Below are 23339 nucleotides of genomic sequence, written 5' to 3'. Positions count from 1 at the left end.
TTAATTATATACTTCAGTTTTAATTAGTCGTTTAATTTTTAGTCGAATGATTTTTCAGTTGTAACTGAAAATTGAAATGTCATATTCTGAAATTAATTTTAGACACTACTATTTCATGAAATATTTATTTTACCTAAATATAACATTTGAACGTAAATAAGATACTATATTATAGTTCACAGTTTAGCCAACTATGCAAAATAACTGTTCACTCACAATAAAACATATGCGAACTAAATCAAGGCTTTTTACTATTTTTTTTAAAAGTAACGTGTTATATATGTAAATTAAAAAATCTTGTCAACTAAATATTGGCAATTTTTTAGTAAGCAACGGATGGTTAGCTTTATCAATTAACTGATAAATAGTGAGTGGCTTTTCATGAGCTATTTTAGTTGAATAAAAGATGTATCTATTAGTTTTTAGTTTTGGATTAATAATTTGAATTTAGATAAAATTATACACAGTCTATGAAAAATAAATCATTTTAAACAAGTTTTTCCGATTACGTATTTGATGATATATGTTTCAAACTATATTTTTATATTTCTATTGCGTACAAAATTTACTCAAGTAGATCGCACTCTTTATGGTTACATCATATCGTGGCGTGCGGTACGTTGTTCAGTATCTATCGATCACTAAGTTTGCTAGTTTCTTCAAGAAATGGAATTGTAAATGGTAAATTTGTCCAATATCATTATATGATGTTTAACATTGATCCTAATTTAGTGCATTTTTTTATTTAGAGTAGTCACATGTTTCCTGGAATTTATATAGGTGACAAAATTTATTTTGGATATATACAGAGTTCGTAATCCTGTTATTTATATTTACTAATTCTTGGGTTAGAGTAATTGATTTAATTCTTTCGCAGAAGTAAATCAAAGGGAATAAGAGCTTCATGATATTTCTCACGCTTAACCGTTTTCATTATCTCGTGCCATTTTATATGTATTTGCATTGTATATTTATGTACAATAGCGTATTACATAAAGATTAATTTTAAAACATCTTAAAGTGTATAAATACATTGCATAAACAAATATTGAAGTAAAAGTTTTAATGTTTATTTTTCTTTTTCTAGTTTAATGGGTATGTCCAAAGTCTCATATTTGATCAAACGATACTGGGCTGTGGTTACATTTCCTACAATTGTAGCAGTCACAATTTATGCAGATTGGAGCCATACTCAACAGTGGAAGAAAGAAATAGCCAACAAGGAAAAACTGCACTAAAATCAATAAAATGGCAGAAGTACGCTTCACGAGAGTATACGTTCAACTTGGCCTACTTCTGGGAGTTTCTTGTTTGCTTTCAAAATGGTTAGGAAAATTGGAAACAGAGAAAATGTCTTCATTTCGTGATAAATCTGCTTTGTTTGGAAGAGAATTGAAACCTGGGGAGCCTCCATCTTGGTAATAATTTCATGAACTTCAAATCGTAATATATAATTGTTTTTACATTATCTGTTAGTTAATCATAATATGTAATTTACATAAATGAATAAACTTCTTTGTATTTGAAGTCTACTAAGATTGAAAATAAAACATTTCAATCACTTAAATTACGAAGTTACTTTTAAGGTAATAAGAAAGTATAATTTTATTTGTACAAATACATTACAACAGGTTTAATACAAATATTTTTCATTCATGTATAACAATTGTATATAATTAAAAAATATTTCATTGTTTCATTTTTTGTTCTTCATAATATTGTGAGATCAACGAAATATGGTAAGTATTCTATTTCTAATATCTTTTTTCTTTATTATTTTTTCAGACTTATCAGTTTTTATACTTAACCTGAGGTTTTCTTTATCTTCAATGTCTTTTGGCATTACTTTGTTTGTTGTCATGTTATAAGCCTTTCGTTTTTTCTGCAACCACTCATTTGATTCTTCGTTCCAAGATATTGGTCTATCTTTCGAGCCTTTAATCACTTTTCGGTGCAAACATAACTTATTACCTGTTTCTAAATTAAGGTACGAATACTTTTCTTCATTTTCTATATTATGATCTATGAGACCATAATGTTGAAATTTTGTAGCCTTATCTTGTGAAGCAAAAATATTTTTAGTGACTCTTTCTAACACTTTATCCTGTTCAATTCTGATAGGTGTTTCAAATTTCTCTCTTAAATTGTCCAAGTTTTGAACTTCAAGATTTATACTGCTTCCTTTGCTTGAATATTTTCCGTGACGTTCGCTGGCTGATCTTGTGAATGCATATGGCCTTTTATATAAATCAGGATTAAATTTTTGCGAGGTTTGAACAAAAGATGAATCTCCTATATCAGCAGATAATGTGGTATCTAAATCTTCATAATATGGTTTACAGGGGTTCTTTATTTTGTTACCATTGAGAGAAGCAAATTTAGAACAGGTTGACTTTAAAGTTGTAGAATCTTTTAAATTTGACCGCTGCTTTGTTCTTCTTTTTTCAAATGTACTACTATCAGAGGAACAAGAACTCCCAACACATGCTTTTTCTTGTTGATTATTATGTATTATCCCTTTATTATCTATTTGCTTATTCAACTGTTCAGTTTGATTAGTAAACACGTCTTGTGTACAAATATTTTTTGTAGATGTATTCAATTTGTTAACTGTATTATCAAATTTCTCTAAGAAATTATCATTCATTTGCAATTCTGTGGTCTTTATTTTGGAATCAACTTTGATTAAAGATTGTGACACATTTTTCTGTGAATTATGTATTTTTAATAAATCTTGTAATTTTTGTTCTTCTTTCAGATGTAAATTTACTTGCTTTAATTTATCTTTCAATTGACGCTCCAAGACTTTTATTTCTCTTTCCTTTCTAAACAATGCTTTCTCACGATTTTGTAAAGCTAATTCTCTATTTCTCAATACAGCTTCCCTTTGTTCTATGTCTTTTAATTTTTGTAACCAATTTCCTTTAAACACTTCTTCGCTAACTTCTTGCGGTGTTGGCACAGTTGCTGAGTATTCATTTTTGCATCCATGATAAGATAGATTTGTAATTTTACATTCAAAATCTTCGTTTTTTTCGTCGATTGGTGTCAATCTATCAACTTTGTTATTTATGTATGAGGAGAAACGTGCATCATCTACATTGTATAATTGCCTGCACTTTAGTTCAGGAATGTTAAGGAAAGTGTAAAAATTATTCAATGTGCTTTCATTTACTTTGTTTAGGTCAATATGATCTCTTTCAATAAACTTGTCAAGTGTTGTGCAATTTTTTAAGTTTTGTGCACCTTTATCTTCCTTGAAAAGTGAATCGTTTTTGTAATTTTCAGTATAGTTTGATTCAGTTTTTACAATACTTGCAATTACATTGTCAATTTTATTCGATTTTATATTCACATTATTTGTTTCACTTAGAACAGAAGTGGTATGGCAATCATTACCCAAAGGCACAATAAAAGCTTCTACTCTATATTTCACCTGTTCCATTATTTAAAATAACAACTCGCTAAACATGTCACTTTTACGATAAGAAACAAGTGACATTAACCTTTAAAAAGCTGCTTACTTTTTAGTGCATCATGCTTTTTCAAACGTTAAACATTTCCTCTTAACACGAAGTTTTATAGCCTCTCAAAAATTGTCACTACTTATCGATATTACAGCGTGTAGATAATAAGTTTATTTGGTTATTGAATTTGTTTTATATCGAACACGCATTTGCGTTGTATACTTAAAGCAGATTCCTTAATTCTTTTGTCCAAAGATTGTTACAATTCATTACATTTTGTATCCACTACGATATTCATTCATTCTATCTCTGAGCACGTGAATATGTGTACGTTATGCATAAATCTATATCGTTGCATTTTCACGAAATTTGAATTATCACCAATCCTTATGTCTTAAAATGCAAATGAACCACGCACAATGTTCGTAAAGAACTTTTAAACCGTTGTCGTATGTAATATAGCGTTAATTTTACAATACCATTATTTTTCCAGCTAGTGACATTAAGTCTGTCAATGTTTAGGTTTTCAAGAAATAAGACTGTATGCAGATAAATATTCTTCCCCAACGAAAATCTAGAAACAATAATTTGTCACTTGAATTCACAGCAGATTATCATAAAATATAGAAGTGTGAATATAAATATACGAAATTAATGTGTTATATAAATACATATACCGCGACAAATTAACACAGAAAATGAATTACACAAACACACACATTTATATATATATATATATATAGTGTGTGTGTGATGCATGCATTAATGTGTGCATGTATGCACGATGTATACGTATATATGTGTGTGGGTGTACTACATTATATTGTGATTTTTGTTGAAAAAATTAATTTGATGTTCCTGTATTTGATACTGCTTATACAACAATTTACTTACGTTGCTAAATTTACCCGTTAAAATAGTATATATTTTGGGATACAGTTAGCAAAATAAAAACAAAGATATAGAGATAAACATAGGAATGTTTTGTAATTTCTTCACAAATTTATCATCTAACGATTGATATAAAAGAGCAAAATAATTAAGTCGAAAGGAAATTGAAAATTCATACACATTTTTCTACAAATTTGTAAGTTTTCCAATTTAAATTATTTCAAAGGTTTCCCCTAATTTGGATATTATTAATTCACGATTCTTTCGTAAAGGGAGCGCTACTATTGATTCACTAATTCAAGGTCACTTAGATGGCGCTGACGTTTTTTTACAGTCATGTAACGGAAAATTACTCATTGTTGGATTTTACACTATTTAATTTTAAAACATACAATTTACATAGTAAACATATAGCAAATATTTCATGTTCGACTCCTATTACAAAGCGTTACATATTTTTTCTGTATGCAAACCATTAATATTTCCCGCTTAACTCGGAACATCCGTCAGTATGCGCGCGCATATCGATTTGCCCAATTTACGTATATCCTATCGAAGAACAGTGTCGTACATAGAAGTTGAATAAGCAATACTATCACGTAACATATAAAGAAAGAATAATATATGATAAAACCGATTATCATGCGTTTACAAATTTTACGTAATTAATGAAATCAATATTAAAGAAAATAAAATAATTTTCAATCAAATTTCTTTGAAATAAGAAACCGAAATATATTTTTAATTACACAAATTGTATTGACGAAATGAAATCAACAATAATAGTACTAACTATAACAGTGAAGGTCAATCAAAATATTGTTAATAATTATGAGAAATAAGAAAGTCTTAACATTCGTTTGAAGATATTGATTAACAGGCGTATATCTGAAAAAAATTAAATTTTCGTACATAAAAGTGGGGCGCGACATCGTTGGTACGTTAGTGTAGTTTGTGGCTGCTCGGTTCTTAAAGAAAATGGTGGAAAGGAGGGGGTAGAGGGGAGGTGAGCATCATTGCAGCGTTGCAGTTGTCCGCCATTGCTAGGGAGTTAACTTCGGTACTAGGCCAAGCGAGGGTCTCGGTGCTCGCCGTGTGCCCCCACCCCCTTTCATCGCGGAAAAAACTATTTAGTGATTTCGTGTTACGATTTTGGGTATTTTGAGATCCGGGCGATTTCGAATTAGCCCCACGTTCTGAAGTAATGGAGAAGAAGAGGCATTCAACGATGGTTACGAGCAGCGAAACGGTGTTGAACTTTCTAACGCCAACGGGTCAGCGTCTTACCCCGACAGGGAAAATCAGCCATGCTAAGACGCGTGTCTATACACAGCGATATCGCAAAGAATGGGAACAGATGCCCGATTTTAAAGGTACTACTTCGTTACCGTTCCATTGCTGCCTCTAAAATAGCTTGTTGCTTAGTCACGAGAAGCAATATGTTCGGTCGACATTGGTAACGCATCGTTTGTGTATTGTGCCACGCTGGATGTGCGTACATATATACATATACGTTAATCGTGTGGCTACGAAGCACAGTCGTCATGGCCTTAAGCAATGACGCTTTCGATCTACACAATGAGTAAATTATTTTTAGAGAGAACGCCTACCGCGCGACAACGACCTTTCTGTCTCGTTATCTCTTCGACGATCGATGGGTACCTTGCACACTGTGTTCGAACATTTTTTTATTAAACACGATACTTTTTTCGTTATATCTGTTTTTACGAATTGCGTATAATTGTCACATATTGTTGCCTTCCAATCCTCTACGTGTGAAACTTGAATTGTACAACGAATTTTTAAACGATTGATGGTATCCCCATTGCTCACAGGTAATCAAACGTCAGTCAATTTTCTTGGTGAAAAATTAGAAGAACGATCAGTCGCGTTTAACATACGACGTGACACTATCGAACACCGTTGTTACATGCCTAGCCATATTACTAGAGTTAATAAGTTACCAGTAAAGGCACTGCTGGGTAATTCGACTGTCTTTCGAGTAGATATCACCATACGGACACGCTTTTAGTGGAATGGCGCGTTCGGGATGTTGTGTCCCAATTGTTCGAGAGAGAAGGGAATAGCGCGCGCGCGAAATTGCAAATAGCGAAATATGTATTTACAGTCACACGAAAATATTCGACCGGCGGTATGTTCCTAGTTTAAATGGATACAAATTGCACAATACAGTTTGTGCCAGGTAGTACGCGTTGTGCACATGGTTTGCCTGTACACGATTAAGTAAAATATGTAAATTTGACAAAAATCAAACTACATATGAAATACATAGCAATTCAGTAAAATAAAAGGCACTGGATGTTGTAAAAGAATTTGAATGACATTCAATGGTCATAACAGGTTTTTACTGGGCATCACAATGTAAATATACTGTCCTTAGTTTGTTCTAAGGTAGCGCAAAGTATGTATTGTTCATTGTGCGATTCATTTTCTTAACTATGTTAAAATGAATCACAAGGAACTAGAGAAATTAAAGCAAAGGGAAATGTACAATGAAATGTAGTAGATGATATAGTGTACTATAGTAGTGTACTATATAGTGTAATATAGTGTACAGAAAAAGTAGATTGTGTAATAAAGTTGTACAATAGGAGAAAATTGATCATTCGTTATGTTATGAAGAAATGTAAAATTAAAAGTCATAATACAAATAAATCGTGTGGTTACCCAAAGAAGTTAATAAAAAAAGAAGGGACAGTACTATGAGAAATTGAAAAGGATTCCTTTCTTTTTGACATAAAACTATTTATTGGGTAAAATGATAGAAAGTTCAAGAAATACTATTAACTTGTTTAAATACTCATTGAAGTAATATGTAAGTTTTATAGTCCATTAATAGAAAAATTACTATGAATTTAGGGTATTTCATGGAAAATAGATGTCAAAATTATGATTGCCGCTAAAGATTTATCAATTTTGTATTAATGCTATTTTTGCTTAAGATTAATATTTATGACTAAAATACCTACTCGGTCTGTAATGTATTTCACATTTTGTGAATATTACTTAATTTTGGATAAACTTGCATAATTTATCTAGACAGGTATTCTCTTGTTTTATGGATATGGTCTTAGATAAATGTTTACTGTATTATGTAATTTGTATCGATTCAAATCATGAACATACTATGTTTTTAATATTTTTGTGTACATCTCTACACATTTGAAATAATATTGTTTTGCAGGATGGTTGACACATGTGCCATTTCAACCCACACGTGCTTATTGTCTGTATTGCAAGAAAAATCTTCATGCGCACAGACTTTCTTTATTGAAACACACGTGTACAATGAAGCATCAACGTGCAGCCTTGCTACACGAGGCAGAAGAAAAGAAAAAGGCTGCTGCTCTAAAGGTGGATCCTGAAGAGGATGTCGAAGTAGAGGAGGTTGACGAAATTCAGGTTTTAATTAAGAATTTTCATGAATTTTCCAATACAGGTAATTTTCGTTTTACAACTGGCTCCTGCTACCGTACAGAAATAAACAAGTATATTATCGTCATTTTACAATATTATCGCCAATCAGTTGATTAAAGCCAATATAAGTGTTAGATTGTTTATTCGTATTATTATATGAGTTTGCGTATGTGTACGCGCGTATTTGTGAATGCTTTTCCCATGATTTAATATTTATGTTACCCATTTTAGAATTCTTATATCTATAATATCAGATAATTGAAAGAGGGGATAAAAGAAAGAGACAAATAATAAGATTTAGAAATTAAATTAGGATCAATGAAATTTTGGGAGAAATATACATATCTTGCATGAAATTCGAGTTCTGAGAAAAATTACCGAACGAAGCTGCATTGTAAAGTCGAATACTATCTGTATTATCTCATTGATAAATTTTATGGATCGTGTTTCATTTGTACTCCCGATGCAAAATTGTAATACTGGATATTTAGTGAAAATTAAATAAAAATATTTTTCCATTAGGCCATGGAGCATGTACAGACAGAAGTAGAAGAAAACGAAGATGAAGTAGAATATGTCGTCGAAAGATTGGAAACGGACGACGAGTTAGATGAAACGCAAATCAAAGATCCGCCCGAAGATGATGAGGGTGAGATGGAGGAAGAAGAAGAAGAAGAAGAAGAGGAAGACGTAAAAAATTTACAAATGCCTTTGGACGATGAAGATGTTAAACATAGTATGAAAAAGATAAAAATTGAGAGGCTGGTAAGATCACTCTTTTGTTTAATTGTTATTTAATTGTTAGTAAATTGTACTGGATTCGGTTGACGAATTTGTAACGTTAACGACTGGATTTGTTAGGAAAGTTGCGGAGATACTCTGGCCGAAGCGATGGATCACATGCAGAGCGAATATTTAGAAGATGCAGATAATCAAGGGGCTGTGCAGATGGAAATGGTAGTAGAGTCGGAAGATCAATGTAACGCAGAAATGCAAGTTATGTCTATTCTTCCCGATACGGAAGATTGTAACAAAGAATTGCAGAAGGAGTCACGTGAGAATGGAAGAGCAATCAGACGGGGCGAAAGTAAATTAGACAGAAAGTCTGCAAAATTATTGGTAGCTATTGTACATAGTATAATCGTGCACAATGACTGGTCAAGTTGAACAATTTATATTAGGTTTATCGATGTTCTTTTAGCAAAATGTGAAACAACAAGGAGATGCGGAACTAGTGATGGCTTGCCCGTTGCCGATTTTAAGTACGGCTTATCAAATAAATTCTTCGGTTGCACCTACTTCTAATACGATTGGTGTGCTTCAACCCGTAAATACTATTCCCATTGCACCGGCACAAAGTAAAACAATTACTTTAACGTCGGGTGGAAAGACTTTGACTTTAACTGGTGGCACGTTTCAACCTGGTGCCCAGTATGTTTTGAGTAAATTAAAAGGTAAATTTCCGACGTTGCTAATGGCTGATAGAAAATCTGCAAGTGCATCTAATCAAGTAGACGACGTTGCGAAAGACGTTCAGTTAAACAAAGATCAACTTGCCGTAGCTAGTACAAGCTATCAAACTCCGAAGAAGGTACGTGAATTGTAACGTCAGTTTTGTATACTCGATGTGCAGCGGGTAGAAGAGATGCAGCGAATTTCGATTCGTGTTTTTTCGAGTGGTTTTCAAGTGGTTTTCAAGTTGTACATTTGTTTCAGCACGTGCTTTTAAAGTCATCGAAATCTTCCTCGAGTAAAAAACCTCGCATTTCTACTCATGTTGTGGATACAAGTAAAGGTCTACCGGTTGGAGGATTACAAGTCAGTCTTTACAAGTTAATGGATGGACGGTGGACGTTTTTAAACGAAAGGTATACTTTCACCAAGACAGGTACATTTAGTCTGGTAGCATGTTTTACCGACAATTGTTAGTTTTACGATGAAAACAACGAAGCTGTTTCGTTTTTGCAGCAACACAAGTCCAAACGGTCGATGCGTAGACTTGGTGGATAACATGAAAGTTAATTTCACAACCGGGCGTTACAAGATTCACTTTGACGTCGACAAATATTTTACACTGAGGAGAATAGAAACAATGTATCCGTTCATTGAGATCGTGTTCGATGTGAAGAATCCTGCCGGTCACTACCACATACCGGTGTTGCTGAGCCCGTTTGGCTATACGACTTATCGTGGTTCCGAAAGATGAATGGCTAACAAAATTACGATATTCGACGGACAATTTAGGGGACGGAAGATGCATCGGTTTTTTTGTAAAAATATCATGTTTCGTAAGAATAAACATTTTTTATAATCCGAGAAACTGACGACAACCAATGTCAGTTTCTCGTCGTTGCCGGTCGGTATTATATAGCTTGTGCATTTTGTAATTATCGAGAGCTACGATATTTAAAAAACGATAAAATGTCGCAACGCAGCTCGATCGTTGGACATTCGATCGTCTAGGCCGATAAATTAATGCGAGCTACTGTGAAAAAATATATTTTATTTCTTACTTTATAAAAGTGATTGCGTCGAGACGTTTACTAATGAATCGGCTGTAGGCGTTTTCCAACAAGATTATTTGCGCGCGTGGTGCAATTCTTTCGGATAGAATAATATTTGGGCGGCGTGTGAATCGTACCGTTTCGAAAGCTTTGGCAGGCGTGCAAAGGTGACGAAGAGAAAGGTGCAACTGTCGACTGCGAGAAGGTAGTCAATGGAAAAAAATACAGCGAACTTTTCGAGGTAAACCGTAGTCGCGATATCTTTGCGGATGTAAGCCGCAAAAAGTGATTCTCGTCGTTCGGTATACAGGATCGGTTAAGCTCAAATTGGTCGATTCATTTTGTTTTCATTCTAGTATCCAAAGAAGAGATGAAATTTATTCCTTGGTTTTGGATACCCTAACGATTAAATCGGTTTCACGACTCGAATGCTTTTCTAAGTAGTAAGAATCTAGACAGTGAACGAAGAAGGTAACGAAGGTTTTATTATATATATATATATAATAATAGTAAGTAGGTCTGTGTAAAGATCTAGATAAAATAGAAGCAACCAACTGCGAGTTGGTAACGAACGGAGAGAAACATTTTTTCGAACTCGGCGGTTCGCAAGTACCGCCGAATAAACGTGTACAGATTTGAGTATGCCTCGAAGAGTTTACCGTATTTGTTTCACGGACTGTACCTTCGGTACGAGTTCAGCGTGCAAAATTCTTCGAAATGCTTGAACATCGATGGGCCCGTTGAGTTCGGTCGAAAGGAATCGCGTCGGTGGTCCTATTGCGGAGGAAGGTAGCTTCTGTCGACGTCTTTCGGCGGTAGGTACGAGTCACCCTTCGATCCCTTGGATCCTTGATCGGTTTGACCTCCGCGAGCACCGTTTCCTCCTTTCGGTCCCGAAGTACGACCGGAACTGCCCGAACCAGTTCCTTCGCCAGTGCCAAATTTGAAACTGGCTCTGTTCCCGTTCTCGTCGGCCTCGTACCTTCAAAGGGACGTCAAACTCGAGCAGCTTCTTTTCGAAACGCAGCGATAGCAAAGGAAAGCTGGTTGCTCACTTGACGGAGATTGGAAGACCCTCGGGACTGTCGTAAGAGAAGCTTCCTTTCACGGTTCTCACCAGCTCACCGTCCACTTCCTTCAGCATCTCCGTTTCCTCCCTCTGCACTCCGTCTTCTGCGTTCGCGCTCGCGATCGGACGGTTTCTGGCTTTGTTGTCCTCGAACGGCGTGTTCAGGATCAATCCACCGGAACCGCGGGCAAATTGAGGCGCTTTCTGATCCGGGGACAATTTGTCACCGATGCAACAGCACGCGGCGAGAAGCACCAACCAGAGGATCTGGAGAAACGAGGCGCGAAACGATCAGAGGATCGTTCCATGTGTAATATTCTGCTGTCTCGTTTACGTCACGATAAACTCGGACCATGGTTTCTAGAAGTAGTTCTGCGTTAAAAAAATACATCGAAATTATCAAATAAAATGTCTCCTCGAGAAGCTGCGATTTTCGAAGAAATCAATTTTGAAACTGCTCGTGGCCGTTAACGCGTTCCGTTGGAATTCAATTTATTGGATTTCGCTATAGATCGCTACAGTGTTCGCACAGAATGTGCAGGAGTGACAGTTTCCAACGAGAAATACCATTTTCGAGCAATCGACTTTCCATGTCTCGTCTACAAATGCGATAGGAACGTTCAGAGAGTAGTTTATTTGTTTCTACGTCCCGACTCGTACGAAAGGAAAGTATTGTATCGAAAAATGTGTTTCGAGATACCCCTGGATCGTGTCGCGACTTTATCGAGAAAACGACTCTGGTCTACCATCGATTGAAATCGTTTCTTTCGAGAGCGGGACCACTCGGTTGGAAAAAAAAACTTTGACTCTACGTTAAGATCGATCGTTTAGCGATTCGACGCTACACGTTGTACTCGGAGGAAGTTTCGGAGCTGTTCGATAAAAAGAAACGCGAAACGTGGACGTAAACGCGAACGTTGCGTATCGTGCGCTCCGACAGCATCGATGTAAATGGTGGAATATCTTCGAGGAAGTAAGCTCTCTACGCGCGCGCGCGCGCGCGCGTAATACGACGCGTACGCGTAACTTTTCGAGGCGGACGAAGAATCTGCTCGCCCGAGGGGGTTACTTTCGACGTTCGGTGACCTCTCTCGACAGCCGCGATAAAATCGCCGTGGATCGTGCAATCTTTCCGCGTTACCACCTGTTCGCCGTTGGCTCGCGCGGTTCTACCGAAAGGAAACTTTCTACTTTATTGATTCTCCCGTGTCGTCCAGGCGAAATATCACTTCGAGCATCGTCCGTTCGATGCGGATCGCGCGCTTTACGACCCCCGTTTTCCCCGATCTCCGCAAAGCTGTCCAACGTAGGGGCCCCTCGCGGGACTGCTTGCTACCCCTTCTTACGAGTCCTCCTCCGCGCATTCCACCTATGTATGTACTTACTACGTCGTCGGAGAAACGATATCTCCATTGCGAGGAAGCTCGCAGACGCTCTGCACAATGTATCGTGCATACGCAGTGTCGCGTTTAGACGTAGGTGGGAGAACCTTGAAGAGGTCTCGCGGAACTTGAACCGACTCGGTTTAAGGCAAGACGTTCGATGCTCGTACACTGGGCGAAGCGCGGCACGGTGGACCCGTACGCGGTTCTTTTCTTTTCTTTTTCGACCAATCGTGAGATCTTCACCGATAGGATCGCTCGACCGTGATCAATCGATCGTAAACGACGGAGCAATCGTTACGGGTGTTACGAGACTAGGGGGAAAGGAATTCGAGTACCACGAACGGTGAAAAAATTCGATCTCGAATCGTCTATGTGGGACCCGACCGAAGTTGTTCTCGCCAGTGCTGGGGGTCGACTCTTTCTTTTTTAGGGGTACCGCCTCGTGGCAACATCGATGGATGTCACCGGCGAATTTCGATTTGAATTTTTCTTCGCTCCGAAGCGTGAATGTGATACCGTCTCCGAAACTTTGCGCGAAAACTACGGTGAATGGGTTGCGTAGCGTTCGAAAATCGGGATCTTCGATAGGTGAATCACGGGTGGAGAATTTTTCGTGACGGTGAGAGGAACACAAGCACAAACGATAACGGGGGCGAATGAGTTTCGATCGGGGATTCGATGAAGATGTTCGATCGATAGCCGGGAAGACGCCGGCCGTCTCGATCGGTCCAGATTCCAGGGAGGAAGTTTGCGATACGAGACGCAAAATACGTTTCTACCCTCGAGGGTGGTGTATTCCTGTCGTCGGGTGTACTCGTCCCGGCTCGAGTACGGGAACGTACCAGCGATCGAGGCACAATTCCGCGAGAGGTCATCGTCGCCAGAGGATCGGTCACACTGACGGCACTCGAAATGGCATCCCTCGTGGCACACGCGACTCCGTACGACTTGCGACGCGATCGATGGATTTTCAGAAGCCGCTAACCAACATCTGCGCTCGTTCGCTCGCCGAGCTTTTATATACCCGATACTCTACGCTACCGCGTACCAACCGCGACCGACCGTTTTTTCCCCCTCTGATGCGACCGATTCTCAGGATCGCAGACCTCACGAACGACGCTCCTGTAGCTCTCGTTTTTTTTTCTCTCCTCTTTCGGACCGTCTTCGCTCGGTGTCTACGGAACGTACCTACCATTCGAATATTAACATCGAACGAATAACGAGTCGATCGAAATACTTTGTCGAACGGAACTTGCGAATGGGACGATCGAGGGGGTTCGTTGCGCGAAACGCGAGCTCTGCTCGTTTTTTCGCGATCGTCTCCTCGATTCGCCAACGAGCTCGCGCGAGTCTCGATTCCGTTCGATGTCATCGCGAGACGGAAGTCCCGCGGAAACAAACGAACAACCCATCTCGTTGCATATGCCAATTTAAAACGCGAACGCGGTTCGGTCGTTGCGTGCTCTTCGCGGACATCTCGCGATGGACGATGCTCGTTCGCGTTCGCGCTCGCGTTCGCGCTCGCGCGTACGTATTCGTTCGCGATTATTTTCTTCTCTCGGCCGTGGGGACGGTTGGATTTATCGCCATCCGTTTGGCACGCGATTCAAAGGCCAACGTCGTTACGATGGATGAGATTTCGCTCGTTTAAGGGCACACGGGCAAACAATGCGATCTCTGAACCGCTAATAGGATGCGTTTGCTCTTTCGTAGGTAGAATCGAGTCACGTTGACATTTTACCCTTTTATTCGATTTTTTTCCCACCGAACCCATCGCATTCCGTGCCCGGTAGCCGATCAACGATCCCTTTCGATCCGTTCCCGATCGATCTCGATCGTTCGATCGAACCGACCGAGTCGAGCGCCGTTCGAACGGCCGAGCGTTACTCGCGCCTCGAATCGCGCGTGTCGAGGTTCCTTCCAGGTGTCGAGCGCGATCGTCGATATCCATCGTCGCCCGTCGAATCCATCCGGTTCTCTCCGAATTCGTAGACCGAGGGCCAGGAGTAGTGCCGCGGTTCGTGGAAATAACTCCTTCGATTTTTATACATATATACATATATTTTTATACTTGGACGATGCATCGTCCAAGAGAGAATTAACAGGAGGGTAAACGTATGTACATTTTCGTGTAACATCCGCGAGAAGGAAAGAGCAAGCCTCGATCGGTCTAGACTCGATTCTGTACACGGGTGATCGATCCAACGTCGATTGTACCTAGCGCAGCTGAACCCTTTGGACGTTGCGGGTGGGTACCCGCGAACGCTCGCGCGATCCCGATACGTACTCGACGCCGAATACGTTGTCCCCGGTTGATCGATGCTTCTTCGATTCGCAGCAGTAACCGAAGGGTCGTCGTTCTTCGTGGAGGATCGCTGCCGACTTGCCAGAGATCGCGAGAAGGGTACTCGCTCTGTCCGTAAGTGGCTGGCCCTGTCCCCTGTTCGAATTTCGATCGACGTGCAATCGATGGAAGCGGTACGGTGACTCGTTTGCCGCGTACTCGAGCGGCGCGAAACTGCCGTATCGTAAGAAGAAAGAAAGAAAGATTGGTCGCGAGTTAAGGGGAATGTCGCGGCTCGAGTAATTTTTCCTTAATCGTAGCCGGTACAAAGGTCGATCGATCTACACCAGAATCGCATTAAGATTCTCGCTCGTGCCAGGCACGCTCGTCTTCGCGGTTTCTTCGCAGCCTCTTCGTTGATTTCTCCGTTCCATTCGATCGTATACGGTAAAGGAAAATGTTTCGCGCGAGTGGTCGCAACGATTGGTTGCGCGCGTTCAAAGAAGACCGATATTTTCGTAAACCCGATCGAATCGTTACCGAACGTGTACAATTTCTACGAGAAATCGACGAAACGAACAATACGGATCCGGTCGGTGACATTACCTCGACGACCGAGCGCAGACGGTTGTTGCCGGATGAGACGAAGAAAGTAAAGGTGTCCCCGTTTATTCGATTATACTTCTGTTCAGCGATGCGCCGTGCTCTGTCCGTTCACGTTCCATGTACACCCCTCTCCGTGTTTCGATTTACGACTCTTCGAACGGCGTATGCCTTCGAGAGCGTGGCCGCGCGTCTCCGTTTGGCACGAGCAATGTCCCACGATTCCGATCGTTCGTACGATGTAACGATTTCATAATCGAACGGCTATCGTTCCTCGGGACGGAGACGAGAGAAAGGACTCGGTTGCCGAGAAGGAAGATACATACGCGCGCTATCGCGCGATCCGAGCGTTATCGTACCGAGAACCGAGATACGCGCGCAGTTTCCACGACGGATTTAACCGTCGTGATTTACACACTTGACTTTTCGAGGACGCGCTTCGTCGACCGAGACGATTTCTTTCCAAGTTCGTTTGCGAATCGAAAACAAAGGGACGATAATGTGGAACGCGATCGGTTCGTTACGGAGGGAGGGAAAAAAGAGAGAGAGAGAGAGAGAAATCGTATTTTTTTTGGTCCAATTTCGAGCACAGCAGTGCCTCGCGTAAAGTTGGACAATTGCAGAGAATTGATTTCGTCGCGAGCGTTCGAAAAGTACGATTCAAACGGGATACAATGGAATAAGGTTCCGGCCGGAGAGAAACTTTATTCGAACGAAAAACGAACAAAGTCAACGTTTTTCCAACCCGACTGTCCAATTTTGATTTCTTCGTTGCGGAATATTTCATTCCGTACGTCGAATTTTAATTTTTATTCCACGTGTTAATTCAACGGCAGAACGGTTATTTATTTTTTTATTACAGTCGAAGAAACCCAAAGGGCGAGGATGGTTCTCGATCGCCGATTCGAGGGACAAATTTTAGCGATACCCGAGGCATTGCCGTACTCGGAGAGACCGATGATAATTCGGTCGCAAAGCTAATTGGTCCAGATTTCGGTTTATTTCGAAGTCGAGTTCGACGAAGAGACTCTCGGGAGATCGGGAATACGGGGAAAGAACGAAGGATCGGATCCTCCATACTTTTTTTTTCTTCTCTCTAAACGAGACGTTTAATATCAACGTTTCGCGTGTAAACGGACATTAAGAAGTTTCGGTAGAGATTCGATTCGTCGTGCAACTCGATGCACCCTCCTCGATATGCACCGCGAGTGTATAGGATTTCGAGACTCGACAGCAACGGGAAATATTCGCGTGAATCCGGTCCCTGGGATCGCATCGTTTTCAAATTATAGTCTCTGCCATGGTCCAGCTGTTGTTGTTCGTTGAAGCAAGATCGTAACGTTACAACAGCCTCGAAACTTCTCTCGTCGAAGCGCATTTTCAGACTCGAGTTACAGATGGTCCAATCAATTTGAATTTGTTTCGTGTCTTGTGCGTATTCTAACAACGTTTTCCACTTATTTTGCATTTTCACGCGTAAAAGCTAGGTTTTCAGTTGAATTTGGTAAAATAACATCTTCGAGTCTCAGCACCCTACGCAGTCCCCTTTCTCCGTTGCGCGTAACGTCTTCGAACGAGCCTGTTCGATTTCTTCCGATATATAAAAAATAATTGCGTATTTTACAAAATGCAACGGATCGTTTAACGAGAGAAAAACGCGATTCTCCGTTCAAATTCTTTCATTTTCGGATCGATGAAAAAACGTGCGAGAAAAATTTAGCGCGTTACGAAGCTTCGGAGATTTCGATGCCACATCGGTGTAAACTCGTTTCATCGAAAATAATCGTTACGTTTCTGTTTTGTGAATTCTGTCGCGTTGATTTTTACAGGACAAATGCTCGATATACCGACGGTTCGCAGACCTTGCGAAAAAAACGTCACCGATTCATCGATTTCGTTAAACGCTCGGTCTTGAAGAAACGAGTGTTCGATTTTAACGGATCCACGCAACTATCCACGATATTGGTCAGCGATCGAAATAATACTGAGTCGTTAATTTGCGTTTCTCGCGTAATTGTTTTTCCGTCGATCGTAGAATTCTATGTACCGTCAATTTTATCATTCACAGATTTCCACAAATCTTTTTATTATCACTTTCTTAGGAAATACCAAGCGAAAGAGTTGAATAGTTCGTGTCTTCTCATTTTGTGTGTTTGTTTGTGTTTGTGTGCGTGGGTGTGTGTGTGTGTATACACGTTTCCGTGACCATGTACATACTGTATGGACTCTTCCTTTTCCGGGTTTGCTCCATGGTATACGCTAATTTCGCGACTGTAATTTGCGAGGACGCGAGTAAATTATTCAGGATCTCTCCTATTACTTACAATTTTATATTACACTCTGTACCGTACATACATTGCAACTGCGTACAATGAATTGAAAATAAAGGAAATCTTATATTCATCTTCCGACGCTCTTGCTTTGCTCTTTCTTCTGCTTCACCCGTTCCTTCACCACTATTATATCGCAGCGTTTCATAAATATCTTTTGCCCCGGCGATCTAGGAAAAATACGCGGATATGTGTATTAAAAAATACAGGCAGGCATTCGTTCAGGCAGACAGGCAGTCACGCATCACACGGTACAGTCATTTAAACGCGAACCAAGCACCGCTCTGTGCAACGTCCGGATTCGTCTCTCTGTTCCTCTTCGCGCGTAGTCGTTGACGAACGATGCGGTAAATTTCTCGGAACGTGCTCGAACAATGCGAAATTTCAATTTCAATTTGTCGAATGATCGTTTCGTCGATGTTACACCGGCGCTACTCGATGCAGGGACCTTCCTTGCGCGTCTCCTTTCCCTTCTAACCGTCTCTTTCTCGCCTAGCGTATCCACATTGTCCGAGAAATCGCACGACGTTGAAGAAACAGTCGTGACGAGTTAAAGTCTCTGTCGCGAGGAAGCTCGCAGACGTATGTATAGCGTCGCGTTCGAACAAGAGTGGGAAAATTTCAAAGGTGTCGCGAAATATGACTTGGACAACGCTGGTTTAGATCCTGGGCGCTCGTTCGATTATCGACCGTGCTCGCATAATTTTGCCAATCGGACGAGAATCGGTGCGCTTCTACAGGGTACGATTGTTAATTAACGCGCTACAGCCGATATACTCGTCGATGACGTTCAACTTCCTTTTCTTCGGGCTTCGCTCGACTCTTTACTTCGACGTATCTCTTCCAGCGATTATACGCGACGAGCAGTCTCGTTTCGCGCAGTGAAAACACGCGATTCGACTTTCTTACACATATAATAATTACGCGTGGAACCGATCAACGGTTTCCCCATCGATGGACATCAACGTCCGTGTTAGAGAAGTTTCGTAAACACGCGCGCGCGCGCGCGCTCGCACGCGGTTACTCGTACTTTTCGATCGTATCTATACGCGCACAATTCGAGAAGATCCATCGAACGAACGTACGTACGTCCACGTACACACACGCATACACCGTACATGCATACGTCATAGATACATACATACATACATACATGCGTACATGCATGCACGCATACAGTTAAATACAATAAAAACGGGTTGAAAGTTGCGAAAGGACACGTAGAAACGGACGACGTATTCGATAAAAACAATAAATAATTAATTATGGACACGCAACGCGCGCGGTTGTGAAAATGAAAACGTACTACCGAAAAGATATCGCTTAACCGATCGTTTTCGCGCGCAAATTGATTTATTTCTCGTCGCTCTCTCCTTTTTTTTCCGTTCTCGTTATTTCGACGTATTACTTTGTGCTCTAACAGGAATCTCTCGGTCGCAACTCCTCTCCTCGACGCGTTCTTGCGTTACTTCGGCGATCACCGACAATCTCACACACACACGCTTCAAAAAATATCGCGATATTTACATATTTCGTCGCAACGATCCTGAATAGTTACTCGCGCGCTTGGACTATCGAGCGTTGGCTCGCGCGCAACAATATAGCACAGCGTTCTTCTTCGGTACGTTCGGGTTTCTCTTTTAATGCGAGGCGTAGAAAATAACGGCAACGAAAAAGATCCGTATCGAAGTAATGCGATTTACGAAGAGACGTTACCGAGAGAAAACATGCAGTTCCCGATACTTGATCGCGAAAGGAAAATATACGCCGATCTCTCGTCTCTCCTTTTCCATTTTTCCATCGTTCTATCGTGTCTGACGATCGTAGTAGTACCTTTTGATTAGCGCACGTTCTACGCGATGTTAAAAAATTTTTCCGTAAAAGTCGCCTATATAGAAGAAGTAATTAAGTCCGAGTTGTTGTTTTTTTTTTCTTTTTCTTTTAGTAAAAACGAGAATCTATGAACCTATATACCTATATATACGTGTATATATATATAGTAGTATATCGATGTCCAACGAAGTATAATTAATTGCTTTCTCGTAAACTCGGGTAAAGTTTAAACATCCGTTCCCTGTGCAATCGCGGACCGATTTTTCTCTCACGCTCGCGTTCGTCGTCGTTTATACATTTCTTGAAATCACGATGATTTTGACAGTAATTAACCACAATAGTAAAAGCATATAAGCTATACAACTACCATTTTCTGTATCTACAATATAGTTTTATGTATATTTTTTTTTCTTCTTCTCCTCCTCCTCCTTCTTCTTCTTCTTCTTCTTCTTCTTCTTCTTCTTCTTCGTACTCTCCTTTCATAGTCTATTTACTTTATGGACACTCCGTTGTCTCCGAAAGGCTATCAAGAGGCTCGGTGCTTTACACGTGTTCAGGTAGCTCTCTCCAGTCACGTCGATTAGCTTTCGCTCGGCGAATCGTTCCGAGCGTTCCCCAGGATTCCCCTTTGTCGCCGTATCGACGCGAACCGTGTCGTTCCGCGAGAACATTCGACTTCCGTCCCTCGAGGTTCGTCTCTCCCGTAGGAAAATCGAACTTGTTCGCAGAAGAGAGAAGACGGCGGCGCGCGCACGATTACTGTCCTGACGCGGCCGGTTACGTTTTCTCCTCGTAGCTGCGTTCCCTCGTTTCTCCAGGAAACTGGTCCCCGGAGCGGAATATACACGACGGGAGTATTTGCGTCGTTTTCCACGGTGCTGGTCGCTATCTAGCGACCAGTCGTTCGAGAAACGCGAACCGAGAACTCGTCGTTCAACGAAATCGCCGCAACGCGCCCTCAACGACCGAGAGCGATCGTTGTCCGGTTGCCGAGACATCCGTGCCTGCTTCTCGTCCATTACTGCAGAACACAACATTTGCATTTAGGCTTCTTCTTCAAGGTGACGTGTTCGACCTGCGAAGCGTCGCCCGGTCCTTGCGCCGTTATTCTGGCCACTTCTACGGTCGCTGCCCTCGACGCCGCAGCAACCTGTGAGCAACACGGAAAAAAGTACCCTTGTTATCGACATCGGGACGAGAAATCGACGATACGTTCTTGGAACCGAACACCGATCGAATCGAGATGCTACGCGACACCGAGTTCGAACGATCGAAATTTCGAAGCAATACCGTGCGTAAAAGAATATGTGGTGTGTATCTTAGCGAAGGTTATTTACACAAAGTTTCTTTTACGCAAAATGGAAAGTAATTTGAACCGAAAGAGGAAAGATTCAGGTCCGAAGATCGATACCTTATCGTTGACAGGCTGCTGACTGTTCGCGGTCGCAGTTTTGATCGGAGTGCTGTGGGCATTTCCGTTCTCCTGGCCAGGCTTGGGCGAAGAGTTGACGTGTCGGTTGGTCGAGTTCGTGGAGGACTTCAGCAAGGGGCTGGAACTGGAGTCGTGGTCGACCGTGGTCTGCGCGTTGCTGGTAGCGGTGTCGCATCCTGGCAACGGCGGAGCGGTTTGGCCAGGGGTCGGTGTGATGGGTTTTCCACCTTTTATCAATTCCACTATCTCATCGGCCTCCCTCGAAAGGTCGCCGTCCGGTCTGAACGGATTATCCCAGCCGCTGTCCGTGCTGCAAAATAATTCGTCCATTTAAACCTTCGTGTCCTTAAGCACGACCGAAATCGATCCTCGTTATCGCGTTAGATCGAACAAATTATGCCTTTGGAAACTACCCTACTCTATTCTACGTTTCTCGGAAACGAAATCGTTTTTGCGGAATGTTCGCGATTCGCGAACGATTTTAACAACACCCTCGACCCGTTCCGTGGTATTATTTACCCACGATTTTGGCGATCGCGCGCGTACGCACACCTCCGCTCGCGTACGAATCACCCAGTACACATTTTCTTACGGAATAAACGAGCTTAAACGGTTAATTCTTCGTTTGAATTCCGTGCTTCTTGTCTCTAATTCTGGAACAGGAGTCAGATTGCTCAGTCCACGCTTATTTTCCATCGTCATCTTTTCTTTCTCGGTCCGCGTTTGAAATACATACCGTGGTAAATTAGACTCAATTATAATTGCCACTCCCTGCTAGCCGTGACATTGGCCACGATATCGCGTTCCACCTAATTGCTGCTCATCCTTCCTACCGCTCCCCGATGTTGCATGCGTAGCAACGGGCGACGCGGACGTCATCGTTTCGTCGCGAACCATCCACGAGATCTCTTACCGATCTTTGCGCCGATCGAAAACCGATTTCGGTTAATTCGAATCGATCGATCGATCGATCGCGTCACGATCCGGTTGGATCGTTTTCATCGATCGAGGATGATCCAACGAACGAAGAAAAGGAGATCGAAGGTAGTAACCGACCGGAAGCAGGAACGAAACGGAAACGACGTGGAAGAGGATGGATACCGTGTTCGTTGGCCGAGCTAAGGCGAAACGGTTAGTAGACTCATCGGAACCGTTGGACTACGGCCAAACGGACTAATAATGTCCGATATTGCGAAACTGTACGCCGCACCGAGTTCCCTCGCTTTCCCCGCTGCGATTAATCTTCGCGCCGGATCGCATTCCATCGCGTTTGTCCGCAGTTCCGACATCGTTCGCGACAATGGAGGAGCCGTCGACGGTTCGCGCGACGACAAACGGACCACCCTCCTCCTTTATCGCTCCCGAAAAAGGAAACGCTCGACAAGTTGATCGCGTTTCCGATCGTAAACTGGTATTCGATCAACGCGGACAATCGTCACGATTCGGCCGAGCCTCGAAAAACGAAACGATGCTCTTTCTTCCTTCAATTTCCCGTCAATGTTGTCGTCCCGCTCTTCGACGTCAACCGTATACGTAGATCGAATTTTAGCGGCACGTGGTGTTCGCCGAAAACGGACGAGAGAAACTTCTCAACGATCGTCGAAGATTATTGGCGATATTTGGGAACCGTTAAATGCGTTAAATACGATCGACGATTACAAAACTGGCCCGAGTCGGTAATATTTCTTTTTCTTTTTCGCTCTCCAATAGTACTGTAAAGTAGATCGACGCAACGTAGATAGCATCGCGAACGTATACGACCTACGATTATCGCGTCGAACGATAATTTTTCGAGCGTATTGCTCTACGCGAGGCGATTCTCGATTCAAAGGTCGATTTCGTTCCCATTCGGAGTTCTACGCGTTGCACAGTTCTGGTAACAATTTACCAACATATTTCGTACACGAGTCCGTATCGATTTCCTCTTTCAGCAATTACCGTGTCGTCGGTATCGTTGCAATTGTACGATGCAGACCTTGTAGATTCGCGTTGCGCAATGTACGCATTGCGTGACCTCGAATACCGCCGAGGTTCGCTCAGAGACGATCGAGGGACCTAGGTTTTTCGCCAAAAGTCGTAAATTGCCTCGATTCGTATCGAATA

The 23339-nt window shown here is 41.4% G+C and overlaps 5 protein-coding genes across 12 annotated transcripts in view; 2 read left to right on the top strand and 3 right to left on the bottom strand.

Annotated features, from left to right (window-relative positions):
- Positions 1-355: 355 nt before the first annotated feature.
- LOC143147761 (uncharacterized) lies at positions 356-4601 on the bottom strand. Its single transcript, XM_076313323.1, has 2 exons — positions 4362-4601; positions 356-4041 (listed from the first exon to the last, which is right to left on the bottom strand). Exon 2 carries the CDS (start codon positions 3443-3445, stop codon positions 1727-1729), a length of 1719 nt encoding a protein of 572 aa, XP_076169438.1. The 5' UTR covers positions 3446-4041; positions 4362-4601; the 3' UTR covers positions 356-1726.
- LOC143147768 (uncharacterized) lies at positions 451-1377 on the top strand. Of its 2 annotated transcripts, none has more exons than XM_076313340.1 (2): positions 451-615; positions 1088-1377. In XM_076313340.1, exons 1-2 carry the CDS (start codon positions 590-592, stop codon positions 1236-1238), a joined length of 177 nt encoding a protein of 58 aa, XP_076169455.1. In that variant the 5' UTR covers positions 451-589; the 3' UTR covers positions 1239-1377. The 2 variants fall into 2 exon arrangements, with proteins under 2 accessions (XP_076169455.1, XP_076169454.1); XM_076313339.1 differs by having other exon boundaries at positions 468-681.
- A 772-nt stretch (positions 4602-5373) lies between the features above and the next one.
- On the top strand, positions 5374-11642 carry LOC143147762 (uncharacterized). Of its 6 annotated transcripts, none has more exons than XM_076313327.1 (7): positions 5374-5731; positions 7564-7781; positions 8319-8561; positions 8658-8915; positions 8998-9387; positions 9513-9684; positions 9765-9933. In XM_076313327.1, exons 1-7 carry the CDS (start codon positions 5563-5565, stop codon positions 9791-9793), a joined length of 1479 nt encoding a protein of 492 aa, XP_076169442.1. In that variant the 5' UTR covers positions 5374-5562; the 3' UTR covers positions 9794-9933. The 6 variants fall into 6 exon arrangements, with proteins under 6 accessions (XP_076169442.1, XP_076169440.1, XP_076169439.1 ...); XM_076313325.1 differs by having other exon boundaries at positions 5377-5731; positions 7564-7766; positions 9513-9664; positions 9765-11641; XM_076313324.1 differs by having other exon boundaries at positions 5377-5731; positions 9513-9664; positions 9765-11641.
- LOC143147767 (uncharacterized) lies at positions 10766-13710 on the bottom strand. Its single transcript, XM_076313338.1, has 3 exons — positions 13597-13710; positions 11356-11636; positions 10766-11282 (listed from the first exon to the last, which is right to left on the bottom strand). The coding sequence occupies exons 1-3, from the start codon at positions 13627-13629 to the stop codon at positions 11075-11077; spliced, it is 522 nt and encodes a 173-aa protein (XP_076169453.1). The 5' UTR covers positions 13630-13710; the 3' UTR covers positions 10766-11074.
- Positions 13711-17950: 4240 nt separating this feature from the next.
- LOC143147764 (uncharacterized) overlaps positions 17951-23339 on the bottom strand; it is a 48408-nt gene continuing 43019 nt past the window's right edge. For both annotated transcript variants that reach the window (XM_076313332.1, XM_076313333.1), the window contains 2 exons: positions 21216-21546; positions 17951-20954 (listed from right to left, as the gene is read on the bottom strand). In XM_076313332.1, coding sequence (XP_076169447.1) covers positions 20823-20954; positions 21216-21546 — 463 coding nt within the window. In that variant the 3' untranslated portion in view covers positions 17951-20822. The remainder of the gene's footprint in view (positions 20955-21215; positions 21547-23339) is intronic.

This window comes from Ptiloglossa arizonensis, chromosome 6 (assembly GCF_051014685.1).
Source record: "Ptiloglossa arizonensis isolate GNS036 chromosome 6, iyPtiAriz1_principal, whole genome shotgun sequence".
Taxonomy (NCBI): Eukaryota; Metazoa; Arthropoda; class Insecta; order Hymenoptera; family Colletidae; genus Ptiloglossa; species Ptiloglossa arizonensis.
This window is presented reverse-complemented; position numbering and strand designations above follow the sequence as displayed.